Source organism: Astatotilapia calliptera, chromosome 22, assembly GCF_900246225.1.
Source record: "Astatotilapia calliptera chromosome 22, fAstCal1.2, whole genome shotgun sequence".
In the NCBI taxonomy this organism is placed as follows: domain Eukaryota; kingdom Metazoa; phylum Chordata; class Actinopteri; order Cichliformes; family Cichlidae; genus Astatotilapia; species Astatotilapia calliptera.
The window spans coordinates 8029606-8049956 of NC_039322.1; the positions used below are offsets into that span (position 1 = coordinate 8029606).

Here is a 20351-nt window from a genome sequence, read left to right on the forward strand (position 1 = left end):
AACACATTGATAGCATGGTTGCTTTGCTCCTGTGCCTTTTTAGGTCCCTTCCAGCTTTTTATTTTGTTATTACCCTCTTGTCTGGTCTGTCTTTCATGGGCACACTTTCTTCTCATCGGAAACATCATTCGCCCACATCAATTTCTCCAACTGCTCCAAATATGACTCAAAATTCCTTCCTTCGATTCATTATATTCGACAACACGACCCACAGTGTTTTTTCTTATGTTTGAACAGTCCCTCAACAGCCTCTTTAACACTGAAATTTTTTTAAAATCCTGGTCGCTAGTTGTGAAATTCTTGAATACTGGAGGGCAACAATTCACTCTATTACAAAAACGATATGTCCAAATGAACAGAATCAACCTTTTTGGGACCCCGATAAGAAGTGAGCCACCTTTTTTAGTAAAGACAACCCAGGGTTAATCCTCAAGTTATCTTGATAGTAGTAGTAGAGGCCTCTAAGATGAAAGAACAGAGATTGCTTTACTTTGTAATTTGTCAAGGAAGACACCAATTGCCTTGCTTGTCCTGACTGTCCTGTCACTAATATATAGTGAATAAATGTCCTAGTCATCAGAACTTTGATTTAAATCAGATTATATAATATAATGGCTGCCATGGCATCAAAATATGCAGCTCAGTATTGACAATCCTTGTTTTTATCCCACCTGTGGATTAATAATAATGCTAACTGGTGTCATGGTAGACACGTGAACGCGCTTTTCTCACATGACGTTACCCAGCATTCTGCGGGCGAGCTCACAGAGATCGTCAGAAGATCAAGGAAGAAGATGCGGGAAGGTGAGTGAAGGCATTTACTACACAACGAGGTCACATAACCGCCCACATAACATAACATCTGTCGTGTTAGGCTCATCTGCACAGTGTTATCCAGCTAAACAAACGTTAGCGACGTTTTAGGTGGTTGTATCTGTTTGTAAACGGTGGCATTTGGCAGTATTGGAGGAGGACGCGCTCCCGAAACTTCGCGTTATGGGCGAAGTTGTCACCGGTAGCAAACTGTTGCTCGTTGTTAGCTTCGACAGTGGGCGCGTTTTCAGCGTTTAAGATATCCGGTTTGCTGTTTAAAACGCGGAATGATACAGACTGTAAATGTGAAACCAATGTCCGGGAAGACAAGTGATAGTGATAGCGGACAGAGCAGCCTGCTACCGCTGTTGCTGACAAGTGTTTGCTACTGTTAGCTGTTTAGTTTGAAAGGGGTTGCCATGTGACAAGCCAGGCTTTTTATTTTGATAAATAAAGAGATTTAGCAGGGAAGCAAGTTTGCTCACGTCGAAAGAGGCGTGGACTCATCGTTAAACAGATGTCACCAAGCTGCCACGAATGATCATTTAGTTTAGTTTTGGTTATGTAACTTCGAAACTGAAACACGGAATCACTGTAATATTATCACAAAACCGGACCATTGCAGGTGGAACAGTGAGTCACGTTTCACATCTGGCCAGCGGCAGAGTGAAATTATAATTTAGGGTGTTGTTTCGGTCTAAGTGTTGATTGCGTTGTCCATTGATATTCGTTTACATTTTAAACTCCAGTTGTTAAAATGTAAACAAAACGGACTCGTTTAGTAATGAGCAGTAATAATCCTACCTTTAGACAACATAAACCAGTAGCAAGTATTAAAATATATGTATATGTAAAAGATAAAGTAGTTGTGCAGTTTCATATGTGAGGAGCCATGGATGGTGAGCCACAAGCACCACCCTTTTGTGAGGTAGTTTTTGTTGTTTTTCCACAGACAAACATAGATAGATGGCCCTGTGCTGAGGATAAGTAGGCTAACATGAAAGCAGCTTCATTCAAGTTTGTGAAGGAAGGGGAAAAGGGATCTGCAGCATATGAAAGGCAGTGGTTGCCAAATAATATCAAGAGCTGCAGCTAAATAGTGTCTAAAAGCACAAAATAAGATTAATCGTCTGATCAGACTTCTGAAAAGCTCAACAGGAGAAAAAAAGAAAATGCAAAGAAGTGCAAGTGATCTCTTTTTGTAGGGTTTTCGAAGAACTTACACAGATCTTCGAAGTATAGCCATAAGGAATAAACTTTCCTGATGATGTTCCCAAGAACTGAGGTTTATTTGTGGTTGGGGTCCTAGTTACCACTGGTGTTTCTAAGAAACAGTGGAGCTGAATGATTCTTTGAAATTTCACTTTGACCTTTACATTGGGAACAGTCTCAGAAAAGGGAAGTGAACAGAGTTTTTGTTATCTGTAGGCCTGCAGCGAATCAGCAAGTAACTTGATTACACAAAAAAAAAAACCTCAACACAATCTATTTGCTTTGGTGATTTCTTTAATCCACAACTCTGTAACACTTAGTTGTCACCATTCAAAGGCAAGTGTTTCTTCCACTAAAAATAAACCTGTAGTAGAAGTGTATATAAGAGCCCCCACTGTGAATGCAGAGTATTACAACATTAAATCCGTCCAGGCCCCAGTTTTTCAACAAAAAGACTGATAACACAACAGCAGTAGTGACAGTGATGGTGTCATAGTTGAGTGTGAAGCTAAAGCTGGAGAAGTTCAGATAAACTCCTAACCCAATCTGATACCATGTTTGAATTGGGCAATTTGCTGAAAGCTGATGAAAGCAGTGCTGTTTTCTGTCACAACAGTAGGTACAACAAGCAGGGGGAATCTAAGAGGGTGACATTATTTCAACTCTTTGATAACATTATTTTGCATATTTATTATAAAATCGGAATTAAATTGTTTTACAACTAGGGATGTTCCTGGCTACTAAGTTCCTTGTCGACTAAACAAGGAAAGTACACTGAACAAAAATATAAACGCAACACCTTTGTTACTGCTCCCATTCCCCATGGGATGGACGTAGAGACCTAAAATTCATTCCAGATACACAATATAACCATCCCTCCCAAACAGTGGTCACAAATCAGTCCAAATGTGTGGTAGTGGGCACATCTGCTATATTGAGATAATCCATCCCACCTCACAGGTGTGCCACATCAGGATGCTGATCTGACATCATGAGTAGTGCACAGGTGTACCTCAGACTGCCCACAACAAAAGGCCACCCTGGAATGTGCAGTTTTGTCTCACAGCAAAATGCCACAGATGCCACAAGCAATGAGGGAGCGTGCAATTGGCATGCTGACAGCAGGAATGTCAACCAGATCTGTCGCCCGTGCATTGAATGTTCATTTCTCAACCATAAGCCGTCTCCACAGGCGTTTCAGAGAATATGGCAGCACATCCAACCGGCCTCACAACCGCAGACCTCGTGTAACCACACCAGCCCAGGACCTCCACATCCAGCAGGTTCACCTCCAAGATCGTCTGAGACCAGCCACCCAGACAGCTGCTGGAACAATTGGTTTGCACAACCAAACAATTTCTGCACAAACTGTCAGAAACCGTCTCAGGGACGCTCAACTGCATGCCCGTCGTCCTCATCGGGGTCTTGACCTGACTCCAGCTCGTCGCCGTAACAGATTTGTGTGGGCAAATGCTCACATTCGATGGCGTCTGGCACGTTGGAGAGGTGTGCGCTTCACGGATGAATCATGGTTCACATTGTTCAGGGCAGACGGCAGCTGAGAATGTCCCAGTTCTTGCATGGCCAGCATACTCACCGGACATGTCACCCATTGAGCATGTGCTTGACCGGCGTATACGACAGTGTGTACCAGTTCCCACGAATATCCAACAACCTCGCACAGCCATTGAAGTGGAGTGGACCAACATTCCACAGGCCACAATTGACAATCTGATAGACTCCATGCGACGATGTGTTGCACTGCATGAGGCAAATGGTGGTCACACCAGATACTGACCGGTTCTGGGTCCCCAGACCCCCAATAGCGCAAAAAACTGCACATTCCAGGGTGGCCTTTTGTTGTGGGCAGTCTGAGGTACACCTGTGCACTACTCATGATGTCAGATCAGCATCCTGATGTGGCACACCTGTGAGGTGGGATGGATTATCTCAATATAGCAGATGTGCCCACTACCACACATTTGGACTGATTTGTGACCACTGTTTGGGAGGGATGGTTATATTGTGTATCTGGAATGAATTTTAGGTCTCTACGTCCATCCCATGGGGAATGGGAGCAAAAACAAAAGTGTTGCGTTTATATTTTTGTTCAGTGTAAATTAGACTAACCAACTAGGCTAAAACTAAAATTTACACTCAGATATAAAGCCAAATTTGGGAACTGTTTTATGTCCAAAGCCTTTTAAACAAAGACAATTTAAACCTTTAATCCCATTCTTCAATAACGAGTCATGTTGCTTAACTGTGCAGCACCTTGCATGGTGCTTTATAAACATTGCACATTGTAGTCCAGACAGTGAAGAAGAAAAACACTAAATTAATGTTAAATATGATATAAAAACATGTTACTGCAAACATGTTAATGGGTTGTTAAAAACATGACAAATTACCACCTGAAAAATGAATAAACCCTGACTAAAAAGGGTGATTTTGTGCCGTGTTTTTTGCACGCTGTTTGAAAATTCATGGCAACCGCTTCAATGAAAGTTCAAATCTAAAATAACAAAAAGATAAGCAGAAGAAAAAGGATGGATGACTTATCTGAAGTTGGGTCATGGGGACAGCAACCTAAGCAGGGAAGCCGAGAATTCTCTCTCCCCACCCACCTCCTCCAGCTTATCAAGGGAAACGTCGAGGTGTTCCCAGGCCAGCCGCTGCATACATCGGTCGGACCAGCTTACCCAGAAGGCCTCAGCTGACTCCTTTCGATGTATGACTAGACTCCTCTGCATACATGATACGTTTATCTGCGATCTAATTTTTTCACCTTTAAAAGAACTAGCAATAATAGCGTTAACAACAAATCAGGCCGAGGTTAACAGATTTAATGTCGTTTCTCATCATATGCATCTGGTAGTAGATGGTTGCATGACATTAGGACACAACTATTTACTGGCATCGTGTATCAATTAATGTATAAAACAATTAGATTAAATGACTATTACATCTGGTACCGACTAGTGATAGTAGCAACGGTTAGTCAACTATTTGGCTAGTCACACACAGTAGTTAACTAACTACTTAAACATCTAAAAATAAAGGCAAACCAGTAAAGTTTTGCATGGGCCACTGACCTGGCACTGTAAGGCTGGGCACTGAATTATTATTAACATCAATTATTAACATTATCAGCATCTACACCATCAGAACTTTTTCTGCACCATGAAATTTTACATCAAACCGCAGGTTAAGCCTCAGTTCTGAGAATGCTGATGTACTCGCTTTTCTTCATTGCACATGCTCATTTATAGGCTTGCAAACTCACTTATTCACTACCACACGTAAACACACAGACAACACACACCAAATCTACTTCATCCTGAAGATATAATAATGTCAGAACTCTTATTTTTCCATCTGTTAATGTAAGTATGTATACCTATTTTTATCTAATATCACCATACTTCAGATTATTTAATTTTGCATTTAAGAAAATATTTTCTTAAGAAATATGTTTTTGATATGGCACGCAAATACAGCAGTAAGGTTTTTTTTTTGACAAATGTGGATTGCAGTGAAACTAATAAAAATATTGCAATGTCAAAAATCAGCAGTTCATTTTACTCTGTTGAATATTTATTATTGCTCAATTAGCGATAGAATAGCTGATTACTATAATCTATAGCTGCAGCCCTTTCCTCTGTGCGAGCTTGTTTCTAACTGCTGTTTAGTGGGCTTTGCAGGCAGATGTGCATCACACTGCAGCCCTTATAGCATTAAAATATTGTGAGAAGCCTAAAGGTCATCTCTCTAAGGCACGGAGTGCTGCCCAGAAATGGAAAAACACAATCGACCATGTGTCAAAACTGCGACAAAGCTTTCAGTGTTTATGAGCATCTCCACATTTGGCACGGTGTCCCGATTTCACTCTTCGCTGCAGGCTCTGCGCTCTGACAGCTGCTGCTGACATGAAAGATTTTACTTTTCTTTTTTTAGTAAAGCCACACCACACACACTGGTCCATTGTCTCCATGATCATTTCCACAATGGCTTTTAATGTAGCACGACGATGCATGTTAAACTGTGACTGCTCTTTTTATTAATCATCATATGCAATATGATCTTTAGTGGGTGAATGTCCTCTCCTGTGTTGTGTGTGTGTGTGTGTGTGTGTGTGTGATATTTAGGAACGCATTAATTCAACTTTTTCCAGTTTTAATTCAATATAGGGTGCCAATTAGACACCAGTGTTGAATTAAAAAACTATTCCTCACTGTGGGAAGAGACTGGGAAGAATTCTTTATGTGTAAAGAAACATCTAGTTTGACTTTCCTTTAATTGATCAGAGTCTGCTGATTCTGGAGTGCAGGATAGCAGTTTCTATTCCTGCTTTATGACACATGACTGTTAAATTGAAATAATCCTAATAAAAAATTAAAAGCATTCCAACAAGTGCTACAGCAAACATAACGGGTGAACAGATGGGCCCATAGATCAGCTCTTTACCACTGACAGCCGATCCAGCTTTTGTTAGTCGGGATTGAATGGGTATCAGATCCAAATCGAATTGGTGCATCCATGGTGGACAATCCCACGACACTTTGGGTAACCCTGTGTATGTAGTTTGTTTCCTTTTTTAGTTGGAAGTTTGTTTTTTGTTTCATGTTTTGCAAAGTTCTGTGTTGGAGGTTGTTGAACTTCAAGCCTCAAGGTCTGGTGTCCTGCAGGTTTTAGATTTCACCCTGCGTCAACACACCTGAATCAAATGATTAGTTCATTACCAGATCTCTGGAGGACTTCATAACGTGTTGTGAACGTAATTTAGCCATTTAAATCGGCTGTATTGGATCAAGGACACATTTAAAACCTGGAGGACACCGGACCTTGAGCCCTGGAGTTCCCCGACCCACAGCTAAATCATCAAATGTAAGACATCATGCAATGTGTCGTTGTCAGGGAAGGTAAATAGTGTTGTTACAGCAAAGATGTTGCAACGTGACATTGTTATATTACTTAAACATTTTTTTCAAGATTAATTGCTGACAATATGATGCAGCACAGACCCAATGGCCAGTACACTACTGGATACCTTCCCAGTTATATTATAATAAAGGGCGTGAATTCATTTCATTTTCATTTGGAGATGCACCATCTTTGCCATTACAGAAGTCTTCCACAGATTTGTTTATTATTTTGTGACTGCCACGTTTTCTCCTTATCTTTATTGCTCTTTATTGCATAACAGTCAGCTGCTCTCATGAGGTCAGTTGAACTTCAACCCTTGAACAGATAATACAGTGTAATCACTGGCAATGAGATCACTGCGATCTTTGGGTTTCCCCTAAGTCTTTTATTTAGATGTATAAAGCGCACATCAGAGGTTTGCTGTATCGACACAGAGAGCTTCAAATGAATGACAAGTTTCACTCGGCGGTCTCTTCTTCTTTCTCTCTCTTTCCTTCACAGCCCCAGAAATGGATTACGAGGTTGTGTTTGCAACCTTGGAGAAAGTGTGCCAAGACAACATCTCTGTTTTTTGCGGGCCTTCTCGTTTGCCACACGGCACTGCTGTTGAGCGTCTGGTCACTTGTGTGAAACAGATTCAGGAACATGGTCGAGCCCTGGAGCCTGTAGTAACCAGCTTCACCGCCGTCTATCACCATTATGACTTTGATGCACAAACACCCGGGAATGGCTACCGCACGCTGGTCAAGGTATGACGGTGGCTGGACCGTGTGTGTTATGTGACTAACAGTGTGTTTGGTTTTTCACATCTTTGGTTTAAATCATTAGAAAAAAATCTGTTTATTAGATTGTAGGTTATTGCATTTTAACAACAACAACATTTTAATATTTGTATTTCTGCAAATATTAGAAGTGTGGGGTTCACATGATTCAAGTACAGATTCACTCATTTTTATTGATCTATTTATCCATTTTCTTCTGCTTATCGAGTTCAGGATAATGGGAGGGTTGGACCTTATTGTTTTTGCTGAGTTAACATATTTTTCCATTTAGGTTTTTCATTTGAGTTTTTTTTTTTTCAAGTTTATAGAAATTCAGCAACAATATAAAAATATCAATTCAGTTCAGGAGATCTTTTTTATGTGTAAACCTTAAATTTAAAAAAAATCTGTTGATATCTTGAGTTATACAGACACTCCTAAAGCATGAGAAATAGTAGACATTGTGCATAGGAATAAAACAAATTAACAATTAACAAACAAACTAAGTAATGCAAAAGTCTGTAGAAGACTGACAAAATATGATATCAGTCTGATTAATTGTCTGCAGTGAGTTAAAGTACAAACTCTGCAAATTGGAAAACAACCACAAAATTCTTTAAAAATGGTTGACTTCCTGTGTGGTTTAAGGTTTGGTGGTTACACTACTGTGAAATGTAGTTCTCCCTTAAGTTTATATAGTAGGTACCAAGATTGTTTTAATCTTGGTTCAATCTTAAATTTTCATAGGTTTTGGAGCACATCATAAATGTTATAATAATCACTACAGATATAAAAAGCCCATCATCTCAGTGTGTGATTGGGCTGCATGAGAGCCTTTTTTAAAATTAACTATATTTCATGAAAAGCCATAATAAACATGTGCATTTCATGTATGCCTTCCAACCTCTCATCCTGTTGTTTCTTTCAGGTCTTGGAGGCTTGCCTTTTGCACATCATCCACAAAGCCCGTTACATTGCCTCCAGTTACAGCAACCCCTTCTTCAGGGTTGACCACAACACGTCTGAGATGGAGGCGTACTGCAGCGCCCTTTGCCAGCTCCGAGCTCTTCTCCATCTCGCCCAGCAGCTGATCAACGACAACGACTGCGGCCAGCTGTACTCCCTGCAGGACAAGGACCTGAGCCGCAGCTTTGTGCAGGAGTACTCCTCCATGCACAAAGCGTGTTTCTACGGCCGCTGTCTGGGCTTTCAGGTCAGCTAACAGTGGAGACATATTTGTAATCAACTTTATTGTTTTATTATATATATATATTTTTTTGTTGGTTTGATTTGTCAATTCTGCCACCTGCAGCCCTGCAGTAGGTTTTAGACTTTTCCCCTAATAAAAACATGACAAGGATTTTAACTGCGATTTAATTTCTGGCAGCTTAAATTACATTTATTTTTATTATTTAGAAATAAAAGCAAAGGCTTCACAGACTATCATTAAGTACTGTAATATAGGCTCATTATGCTTACTATATGCAGATTAGGCAAGTTTACACTGGGCCCCATGAACTAAGGCCCAGCCACCAGATGCTCCTGGGCCTGGTTCCAGGGCGAGCCCCTGGTAACCCTGTCCCAGGCAGGGTGAACCGATCCCTAGGTCTTTCACACAAGTCTCTTATGTTTTGTGGTTGTAATTAATACTTAAAAATAAGTAAGAGCCCTGTCTTTTGAATGTATTTATTAAATGCCCCTCTTATTTTGTTTCACAGTACTCCCCTTCCATTCGCCCATTCCTGCAGACTGTTGTCATAAGTATGGTTTCATATGGAGAAACCTATGGTAAACAACAGTCAGGCTTAGGTGAGGTTTTTTTTATTTTATTTAGGATGTTGTCAAAAGTTACATTTCCTTCTTCTGAATGGGCATTTTTACCTTTAACCATCTTTAAAATAAGTATCTGTCCTCCTTTAGGAACAGCAGCCTTGTCTCTCCTCACATCAGGGAAGTATGTTATTGATCCAGAGCTCCGGGGCGCTGAGTTTGAGCGCATTACCCAGAATCTGGACATGCAGTTCTGGAAGTCCTTCTGGAACCTCACAGAGTCCGGCCTATTAACAGTAGACAGAATCACAGACTCCTTCTTTTGCTTGTCTTTTACCTAAAGTTATCTTCAGCATTTGAACTTTCTTCCATTTCTTACTCTTTTCAGGGCTTCAACAGAATAGCCTCCAAACAAGTGCAAGTAAACTTCACCATGACCGTGCCTCCAGTCACTCTACGCCTTCCTCTGGCCTCCGACCCCAGGCTCTCTGTCACCGTGTCACCTCCAATAGCTCACTGGGGCCCCGGGCCAGTCCACATGCGTCTGATCTCCTATGAACTCCGAGAAGGACAGGTGAAGGTCAACAACTCGTAGAGTAGAAGAAGAAGAAAAAAGACATTTTATGTAGAGAAGGCATTTAAAAGACTATAATATGTAAATACAGTTGTTGACACGACTGACCAATATGGTGAGGATCAGACTTTTTACAGAATAAGCGCAGTAAATAAATTCTGTATTTTTTGTATTATGTGTTTTTGAGATTGGATAAAACTAGTAGAGCTATTTTAGTAACCAGTAAAATTTGCTTATGGATGGGCAATGAAAAATGAGCACAGGGGAAATATTCAAGGTTTTCATTAGAGAGCTGCAAAAATGTGGTTGTACACATGCTGAAAGATGACTTCTGTTAAAAGACTTGATTGCTTTGTTTACTTTATTTTATGATCTCATCCTTTCACTTTACAGGACAGTGAAGAGCTTCTAGTTTTGTCCCGTGCTAAGCCTCCCCCCATCTCCACCCATCTGCCCTGGGTACAGAAACAGCCTCGCTCCCCCTGGCTGCTCATCCACTTCCATGGAGGGGGCTTTGTGGCCCAGACTTCGAAGTCTCACGAGGTACAAAACAGAAGACAGACTTTTTTCTTTTTTATCTGTCATAGCTGTTCTGATTAATTCTACTCAAATTCCAATGATAATAATAGTAACAGGTAGCATTAGATCTTGCATTCCTGTGAAAATAAATTAATCGCATGCCTTTTAACCCACTCGTGTTGCAGAACTATCTTCGCAGCTGGTCGAAGGAGCTGAATGTCCCGGTCCTCTCCGTCGACTACTCTCTGTCACCTGAAGCACCCTTTCCCAGAGCTCTAGAGGAATGTTTTTACGCCTACTGCTGGGCACTGAATAACTGTCACCTGCTGGGTCAGTGTGTGTTATCTTACTGTAAAGCTAAACTCATTGTAATTCATGGACCACATGTTGCCTAATTTGATTTAAAGTGGGGCAAACCAGTAAAACCAGTCCATAATGACCTATTTTTTTCAAATTTCGTCTTTCTTATAAGTTTTTCTGAGAATTTTTGAAACTGTTCATGAACCCCAAAGCCAAGAAAGCCATAAAATCATCCTTTACCCCACTCTCTACTTTTTATACTTTAGGAATTTTCTCTTGTTTAATTTTTTCTCATGAGAGATTAATTTAAAAACAGATGATAAATAGTCTGAGATATCTTAAGTTAAAAAAAGTACACAACAGTACACCACACATAAATGACTGCATTTACTGCAAGTAGTAGATTGAGCACTAGATTGACAAAATCATGGCAGGAAGTATTTTTACAGTTTAAAAATATCACAACAGCACATCTGAATCTGCAGCCATGGCCCCAAAGAATTATTGTGGGAATTATTTTTGTTTTTATTGTCAGGCTCCACTGCAGAGCGAGTTTGTCTGGCAGGCGACAGTGCTGGAGGGAATCTCTGCATCACCGTGTCCATGAAGGCCATATCCACCGGCATCCGAATCCCTGATGGCATTATGGCCGCCTACCCCGCCACTTTGCTCACCACCGATGCTTCACCCTCCCGCCTGCTCACTCTCATTGACCCGCTGTTGCCTCTAGGTGTACTCACCAAGTGCATTAATGCTTATGCAGGTATGTGTGTGTGCAGGGCGTGTGTGCCTGCATGGAGATCAGGTGTGTTGTTTTACAGATCATTTAACACAAGTACATCCAGGCGCCACCTGACAAGAACACGGAATATTAAGAGGATTTATGTATAAACCGTCAAATGCGGGAGGAAAAACTTACGATTTGTCTGCCCTGTCAAACTTCTAATTAAGCATGTACTAAAAACAAAATCCGTGCCTACCTTCGATTTAATCTTCATTGCACCGCCTAGATGTCTTCCTGTTGTCAGCCACGCATAACTGCCAAAGCAAAAACTGGAAGGTTTCAGTCATGTGACCTGTTGTTCACTTGTTGTTAATTACCAAAAACAAAGACATGTATTTATCACCATCATTCTAATAATATAAGTGTTTCATGCTTTGTCTGAGTGGACCTGTACTATATGTGGTTCTGCTTTTGCTGTCATACCACAACCATTTTTAAACCGGGAAATAATGACATAATTTCAACAATGGCCGCCCCTCCCTGAGCCTCATTCTGCCAGAGGTTTCTTCCTGTTAAAAGGGAGTTTTTCCTTTCCAGTGTCGCCAAAGCGCTTGCTCATAGGGGACATCTGATTGTTGGGTTTTCGCTGTTTTCTCTGTATTATTGTTGGGGTTTAGCCTACAAAAACAATGTAAAGCGCCTTGAGGTAACTGTTGCTGTAATATGGCACTATATAAAGAGAACTGAGTTGAGCTGAGTCTGCTGGCAGACTGGGTATAATTTGGTATATTTAATGAAGCCATGCAAACATTTTCCTTAATATCTGTAAATATATTTACAAGTTACATCCTCATGTAAGTTGTAGCCGTCATAGATTCAGGATATACCTACTTAATAAACAACCTTAAGCTCTGTTAAAAACTGGAACCAAACAATTTTACACTTAATCCAAGTGTCACAATCTAAAGCCAAAAGCACATTTTTTTTCTATAAGCATCAATATCATGGGATATACTAGCAGCCCTGCACCAATTTAATGTCTGTGATGCAGAGTAACAAAAACCAGCACTGGTACTCTGGAAGTTTGATCTGCTTTCTGATCATTTCCAGATAATTAACTTTTAAAAAGATCATTTTGGCTAAAATTTGAAGGCTTGTATAGGCAAATTAGTCAGCCGGCGTAGAGACGAATCACAGAATCTATTATTAAAAATGTACAGAGCAGATTACATCCTGGCTGTCTCAATGCATTTTAGAGCTGAATGTCAATGTGACGGTTGATACACACAAAGGAGCCGCAGCAGACGTGATGAAGCCTGCTCGTCAGTTATGAGCAGCAGAGATCTGGGTGTGTTTATTAGCGCTCTGGAATGTAACTGCTGTAAAACAGTCTGAAAATAACGCATTATTTTTATGATTCACCGCTTTGTTTTTACTGACACTGCTCCCTCTCTTTATTTATTTTTTGGCTCACTCCACCACTGCCTCTCATTCTCTGACTTCATTACTGGCGTAATAAGCCAAAAGATAAAGCCAGCACAGCCTCACCAATCCATTAATGCTCATATTTCACATATCTTACATTTGTTTTGCTGTTCTTCATCTGGTTTCTTTTAGGTTCCTGAGTTGTTGTTTTTTTAACGATGGCACTTGTTGCGTTTGTCTTCTTGCACCCAGCTGCACCCAAGAAGTGTTTCAGGGTCAAAAAGAGACTGAGTGTTGTAATCCCCCAAGACTCTATTGGTATACAGACAATAGTACATCTAGATTTAAATCAAGGTGAAAATGAGAAGACTTACTGGAATAAAGTCTCAAAGTTGTAGTTGGGTAGTAGTTGTGATACAACTGTTCACGATCATCAGTTATATTTGAGACTGAAGCAGAAGGTCTCTGTCAAAGATAATCCAAGAGTTATTCAATAGATGTTCGGTGGATTTAATACCAAGTGCTTCTGAAGCTGTTTTTTCAGTTGTTTTTCTCAAGTACAACTTACTAACTGCTGAAAAGACTTTGAAATACAACCCTCTTATAACCATACAGTGCTCTGTATAGTTACACAGTCAAACCCTCTATCTACCTCTCATCCATGGCCACTTTAAAATCACTAATAGCATGTTTTTGGACTGTGGGATTGAGCTGGATACAGAAAGCCTCAGTTCATATGTGACAAATTCTTCTCATGTATAAGCAATAGAACACCCTCTTTTTAAAGTACCTTAAAAAGTACTTGTAAAACTCTTAGGTATTGGGCATATCTGCTGATTTGTAGTTCAGTGGATATTCTCTAATAATTCACAAGTGTGTGCCAGACTCGTGTGTGGGTTTTTTGTTTTTGTTGTTTGTTTTTCTTTACGGTTGCTGTTTCCTCTGCTGACTAAACGTTGGTATCCTCTCAGGTATAGACTACCAGACGGTGCAGCCTGCAATGGGGAGCAGCACTCTGAGCACTCTGAGTAGAGACACGGCCATGCTGCTCAGTGATCTCACTCAGGGTGCCTCTAACTGGATCCAGTCCTTTCTGGACCCAAGGCGGACTTCAGGTCGCTCGCTCTCCCGCTCGTCTTCACAGAGACAGACTGAAACCCACATGTCCAACCAAGCTTCCGTACCCAACTCTGGAGCTCAGCTTTGTTACCCACAAGGCTTTGAGCCTCTGCGCTCTGAGTCTCTTGCTATGGTTAACCCAACATCCTGTCCAGTTATAAAGAATCCATTTGTGTCACCCCTGCTGGCTCCCAACAGCATGCTGAAAGGCCTGCCACCTGTGCACATAGTGGTAAGAAAGGAGATGGAAAGAGTTCATGTTTAGATTAGGATTTGGGCAACTTTTGGAATTTCTAGCCATAAAACTCGATTTGTTGTCACACAATAGACACCTCTGTCTTTTTCTTTAGTTGATCAGTTTTGCCCATGGGCTTCACACTCATAGACATCCAGTATACATGGGTGTATACATATATTCGCCCATGTATACTAAAGGCTGCCCAAAGTATATTTGAAACTAATGTTTTTCTTTACTTAATTATCACTAACCAGTGGATAACAACAATCCCCACACTTTTATTTTGAAGTTCAGTCACTGCTTACTAGCGGTGGCCTTCTTGACTGGTTCTCCATGCATGGGGTTAGATCGATGAGCGGGTCTGTTGCCTCTTTTCCACTAGTGCCTTCTCTGCTCGCCTTGACTCAACTTGAGAAAAGTCCTGTGATGTCATCTGTGTCTGACACAAACAACAAGTGACAATGGAGGACATCGAGACGATATGGTATACAGTGGCTTGCAGAAGTATTCGGCCCCCTTGAACTTTGTCACATTACAGCAATTTTATTGGAATTCCACGTGAAAGACCAACAAAGTGGTGCACACGTGAGAAGTGGAACGAAAATCATACATGATTCCAAACATTTTTTACAAATAAATAACTGCAAAGTGGGGCGTGCGTAATTAATCAGCCCCCCTGAGTCAATACTTTGTAGAACCACCTTTTGCTGCAATTACAGCTGGCAGTCTTTTAGGGTTTGTCTCTACCAGCTTTGCACATTTAGAGACTGAAATCCTTGCCCATTCTTCTTTGCAAAACAGCTCCAGCTCAGTCAGATTAGATGGACCACATGGCTTGTGGCAAACTGAAAACAGGACTTCTTATGGTTTTCTGTTAACAATGGCTTTCTTCTTGCCACTCTTCCATAAAGGCCAACTTTGTGCAGTGCATGACTAATAGTTGTCCTATGGACAGATTCCCCCACCTGAGCTGTAGATCTCTGCAGCTCGTCCAGAGTCACCATGGGCCTCTTGGCTGCATTTCTGATCAGCGCTCTCCTTGTTCGGCCTGTGAGTTTAGGTGGACGGCCTTGTCTTGGTAGGTTTACAGTTGTGCCATACTCCTTCCATTTCTGAATGATTGCTTGAACAGTGCTCCGTGGGATGTTCAAGGCTTGGGAAATCTTTTTGTAGCCTAAGCCTGCTTTGAATTTCTCAATAACTTTATCCCTGACCTGTCTGGTGTGTTCTTTGGACTTCATGGTGTTGTCGCTCCCAATATTCTCTTAGACAACCTCTGAGGCCGTCACAGAGCAGCTGTATTTGTACTGACATTAGATCACACACAGGTGCACATTTAGTCATTAGCACTCATCAGGCATGTCTATGGGCAACTGACTGCACTCAGACCAAAGGGGGCTGAATAATTACGCACACCCCACTTTGCAGTTATTTATTTGTAAAAACAAAAATGTTTGGAATCATGTATGATTTTCGTTCCACTTCTCACGTGTGCACCACTTTGTGTTGGTCTTTCACGTGGAATTCCAATAAAATTGATTCATGTTTGTGGCTGTAATGTGACAAAATGTGGGAAAGTTCAAGGGGGCCGAATACTTTTGCAAGCCACTGTACCTACTGCTCTGTGTATTGCTTTTTGTCTGACGTATGAGCCACATTGTTCGTTTTTATTCTGGTCTTCGAAATGCTGGTTTTGTTTTTTTGTGAAGGAGTTGCTCTCATGACTCATTGAGTGATGCCATTGATTGGACAATCAGTGGCATGCAGTCCATTGACGTCACCTTTTCAGATCAACTTCGCTCATTTGAAATCCCGGTTGAGCAGGTACTTAAAAAGTACCTGTTACCAAGTACTATCACTTATTGGAAAACCCTAAAAACTGAGTTGAGCCGAACTGAGTAGGTACCACTGGAAAAGGGCTATTGTGTTAGTCTTTTGACAGACTGTCTATTGTGTACCCTGTCTCTGTCCTATGACAGTTGGGATGAGCCCCAGATCTCTCGCCTGAACAGAAAAAAATAGGTGGAATAGAAAAACATTGATTATGACTCCAGCAGAAAGACATAACAAGAGAGTGTTTCTAAAGCAACTTTATTGCTGTGGCTGGCTCAAAAGGCTGCAGAACAGCGAGTCACATGGAACACATTTAGATACATTTAGAAAGGGTAAAAGAAAAGTTTTGTGAGAGGAACGAGGAGAAAATTTGACCACAGGCAGAGGTCCAATCACATGTGCTTCGAGATTGTCATTTGAGACAATATGTAGCACTCACAGATCATTGGTAGCTGAGTCACACAGTGGCTCAACGGGACAGATGCTCTAGAAAATGTACTAGATACAAAAGGCACTTTTAACATTTAGCTTACTTGATTTCTCCTCATAAAGTCCAGTGTGAGTTGAACTGCAGTCTATTACTCACAGCAGAATTTGAATTGACTCTTCCTCCCACGCAGGCCTCTGCTCTCGATGCCCTGCTGGACGACTCTGTGATGTTTGCCAAGAAGCTTCGAGACATGGGCCAACCTGTGAGTCTGACAGTGGCGAAGGACCTCCCACATGGCTTCCTCAGCCTGTACCAGCTCTCCAAGGAGACGGATGTGGCTGCAGAAGTCTGCGTAGCACGAATAAGGGAGGTTTTTGAGCAAGAAAACCCACCGCACGATCTTGTGGAAGAGACTTAATTAAACATGTGTTAAGAGTGCCAACTTATCGGGATGACTGATCCAATATTCTTGGGACTTCTAAATAAAGAAAAAAAGAGAGAGAAAGATCTGACAGAAAAGTGAAAAAGAAACAAATGAGGAGGAATTACAAGCACAAAGTGGAGGAAGCTTTGTCGTTCTGCACTTTAACCCCGCACAGCGTTTTCTGTAGGTAGTCGCGTTCAAGAGAACCACTGAAAACTTCTTACAACCAGCTTTAATAGGATCCTAATAATAATAATAACGACAAAAAACATAGTTATGAAGTATTTTTCTACCAGGATTTACATGTTTACAATCTGTTGAACATTCAGAGTATCACAGACTGACAGAAATTTTACTCAGAAAATCACAATAACCAGCTCTTGTAGTAATTTATCACCTGATGGAAGATTTCTGAAGTCAGTAAGCTGCTGTGCCTAAAATTCAAAGCTGTCTAAACATATACGATCTATGTTAGAAACACTTTATTTCACAATGCCTACGTCAAACTGACCGGTGTTAATGGTTTACTTGTATAGGAATCACCTTCCAGATGCACTGTAGTATTATTATTATTATTATTATTATTATTATTATTATCATTATTATTGTTGTTATTTGGATAAGGTGTGTCATCTGTTTTGGGTTGTTGGGTTTTTTGTTGTTTCTTTTTTTTACAGTTTGTTACATGTTTACTTACCATTAAAAAGGCCATCACCTTGTATTTACCAGCAGTATCTGGTACCAGCGTGAAAGTAACTTTATAAGGTGTAAATTAACTGTTTTATCATGTTGTTATTCTTTCACAACTGTTGAATAAAACTACACTCTGAAGTTTTTGCATTTGCATTTTTTTTAATGAGGTGCATGGTGATAACTCAGATTAGTGAATCTGAGCATTACCTGTCCTCCTTCAACGTTAGGTGTCACAGATGTTGACAGGAAGTAAACTTGCTTTTGATTAGTTTAAATTCAATGTTTATGTTGGTGGCAGTAAATGGTGAAATAAACGCTTTAGTTTTTAACACACTGATGGCTTTTCTCGTTTTCAAATTTTCAAGTGTGTGCAACTTTAGGATCACAGCCTTCATACGGATTGCTCTGTTGCCAGTCATTTCCTTCATTCTTGCAGTTTTTTCTCCCCTTTATCTGTCTGCGTCCTCTAATCGGACTCTGTCAGCTAAATAGCTGCGCTCAGCTTTAATGTTAAGATAAAAATGTTTGTCTGCTACAAGTGCAGACCTCAGTCCATTTCCTGGCTTATGTCACTCAGCAGCAGCTGGCAATACTCTGAAGGAAACCTCGATCAATGATGGCAGAGTCATCAGTGCTATAAATAAGTCAAAACTGATTTAAACACAACCATCTAGCTCTATTAGAAAAGGAATTTGTGTGTCCACTCTTTCTACGTTTGCCTCGTTGTTCTTGAGTGAGGGCGTTGATGTGTCACATCAATTACAAAAATGTCCACGAGAAGTTTATAATTCCTGTTCCCATTGAAAGCCTCACATGGCGATACAGTTCCACCATCAGCAGCAACGTCACTGGGATCAAACCTGTTGAGCCAGCTCTTAGAGTTTAATAAGCATCTAGGATACCATTGTCACCAAGAGCACCAGTAAGTCTGAGGAACAGGAGTCAGCAGTCACTGTGTGATTCAAACACATCTTGGATATGCCTGTGTCTTTATCTATCTGGGTCAACGTTTCCAGTCTTTAAAAAGAAAAACAATATTATACCTGAGTTATTGTCCATCAAGAAAACAATAAGACCTTTCAGTATTAACATTTAATATGTGGTCTTTGTACTGTTTTCTGTGTTCTCTAGTGTTACTGTTTTACATAAGCTTGCATGGCAGGTTTTACTGACAACAAAAGTGAAACACATTCTGAACCCAGAGGTCACAGTGTGCATCACCTTAGCTTATCAGAATAACCTGTGAATCTGAGGGAATGTAACATGGCTCTCACATCCTCATATTTTTTTTACATTTAAGTTTTTATTGATTTTGCAAGTTTTTTGAAAACATATACGGTACTTAAACCTGTATAAGAGCGGGTCGGGGGAGAAACCAAGAAAACTGCTGGTGTGCATCCCTCCTTAAAAGTCTAAGAGAGGAAAGAGAAGCTAACTTACAGTAGGTTCTGAAAGAAGAAACACAGAAACGGGCAACTAAAAATGACAGTAAAGTAACATATTGGCTGGTAGTCACAGTTAATAATCCTTCAGATTATGGTATTATGGTCGTGATTTCCTGTGTGCTTCAGATACCTCCAAAAGTAGTCCCAAATTTTATCTTTGTCTTTTGTATCATTTTTAAGTTTATTCAGCATGGACTCATAGGAAGCAGTCTCTGCCATTGCTCTGAGTCTTTCAGCTCAGGAAGTGCTGTAGTCTTCCAGTGCCTGAGGATAACCCTCAATGCAGTTACCAGTCCAACCATAACAACCGTAAAAACATTATTATGAATTCTTGGAATATGAGAACGGTCTCCTAACAAACACAATTCAGGAGTTAAGGGCACTTCTGATCCTGAACAACCTTTTAAAAGTGTGACGACTTCCTTCCAAAAAGGAGCTTTAAGGGAACATTTCCAAAAACAATGTAGGAAAGTCCACACCTCACTTTTACATTTCCAACAGAGATAGTCAGGCATAAGCTTCATGCTGTGTAATCTTGTTGGAGTATGATAATATCTATGCACAATTTTATATTGTATGCATTTGCTCCTCGCCTCCTTAACATAAATCCCATTTTCTACCAAAATTCCCATCCATTTTATGTTTGGAATTGGTGCATTTAAATCTTTCTGCCACAAAGTTTTAATATTCGAACACCCACTTCTATTATCATTTACCAACTTATAAAAGCATTATGCTGTGTGGCGCTCCCGAGGAATATTTATAAAATTTAGAACAAGATTTCCATGTCCCCTTCTGAACTTGGACATCACACAATATCTAATTTGCAAATATCTCCAAAGACGTTCCTTCCCTTCCAATTTGTATGTTTGGACAAGATCTATATAGGACATAAATTCCCCATCTTTAAATGAGTCACTAATAACCTTTATGCCATGAGACTGCCACAATTTCCAAAACACCATTTTCTCCCCCCTATACGAACAGCTGGATTGTTCCAAAGCGATGAGTAAAACTGCACATGAGGTGATATTTTAAGAATTCTATATTCAGCCATACCTGGCTAGAGTGAAGCAAAATTGCGTTTGTTGAAGTGCGGCTTTGAGACAGCATACATTTTGGGTCATAATGGGTATAAATCTCAG

At 40.5% G+C, this 20351-nt stretch overlaps 1 protein-coding gene across 1 annotated transcript; it reads left to right on the forward strand.

Moving 5' to 3' along the window:
• The first annotated feature begins 725 nt into the window (after window positions 1-725).
• On the forward strand, window positions 726-17904 carry lipea (lipase, hormone-sensitive a). The gene is made up of 11 exons (XM_026156801.1): window positions 726-804; window positions 7453-7700; window positions 8641-8925; window positions 9431-9521; window positions 9633-9778; window positions 9871-10056; window positions 10450-10599; window positions 10761-10905; window positions 11411-11638; window positions 13996-14375; window positions 16835-17904. Exons 1-11 carry the CDS (start codon window positions 795-797, stop codon window positions 17060-17062), a joined length of 2097 nt encoding a protein of 698 aa, XP_026012586.1. The 5' UTR covers window positions 726-794; the 3' UTR covers window positions 17063-17904.
• Window positions 17905-20351: the final 2447 nt, after the last annotated feature.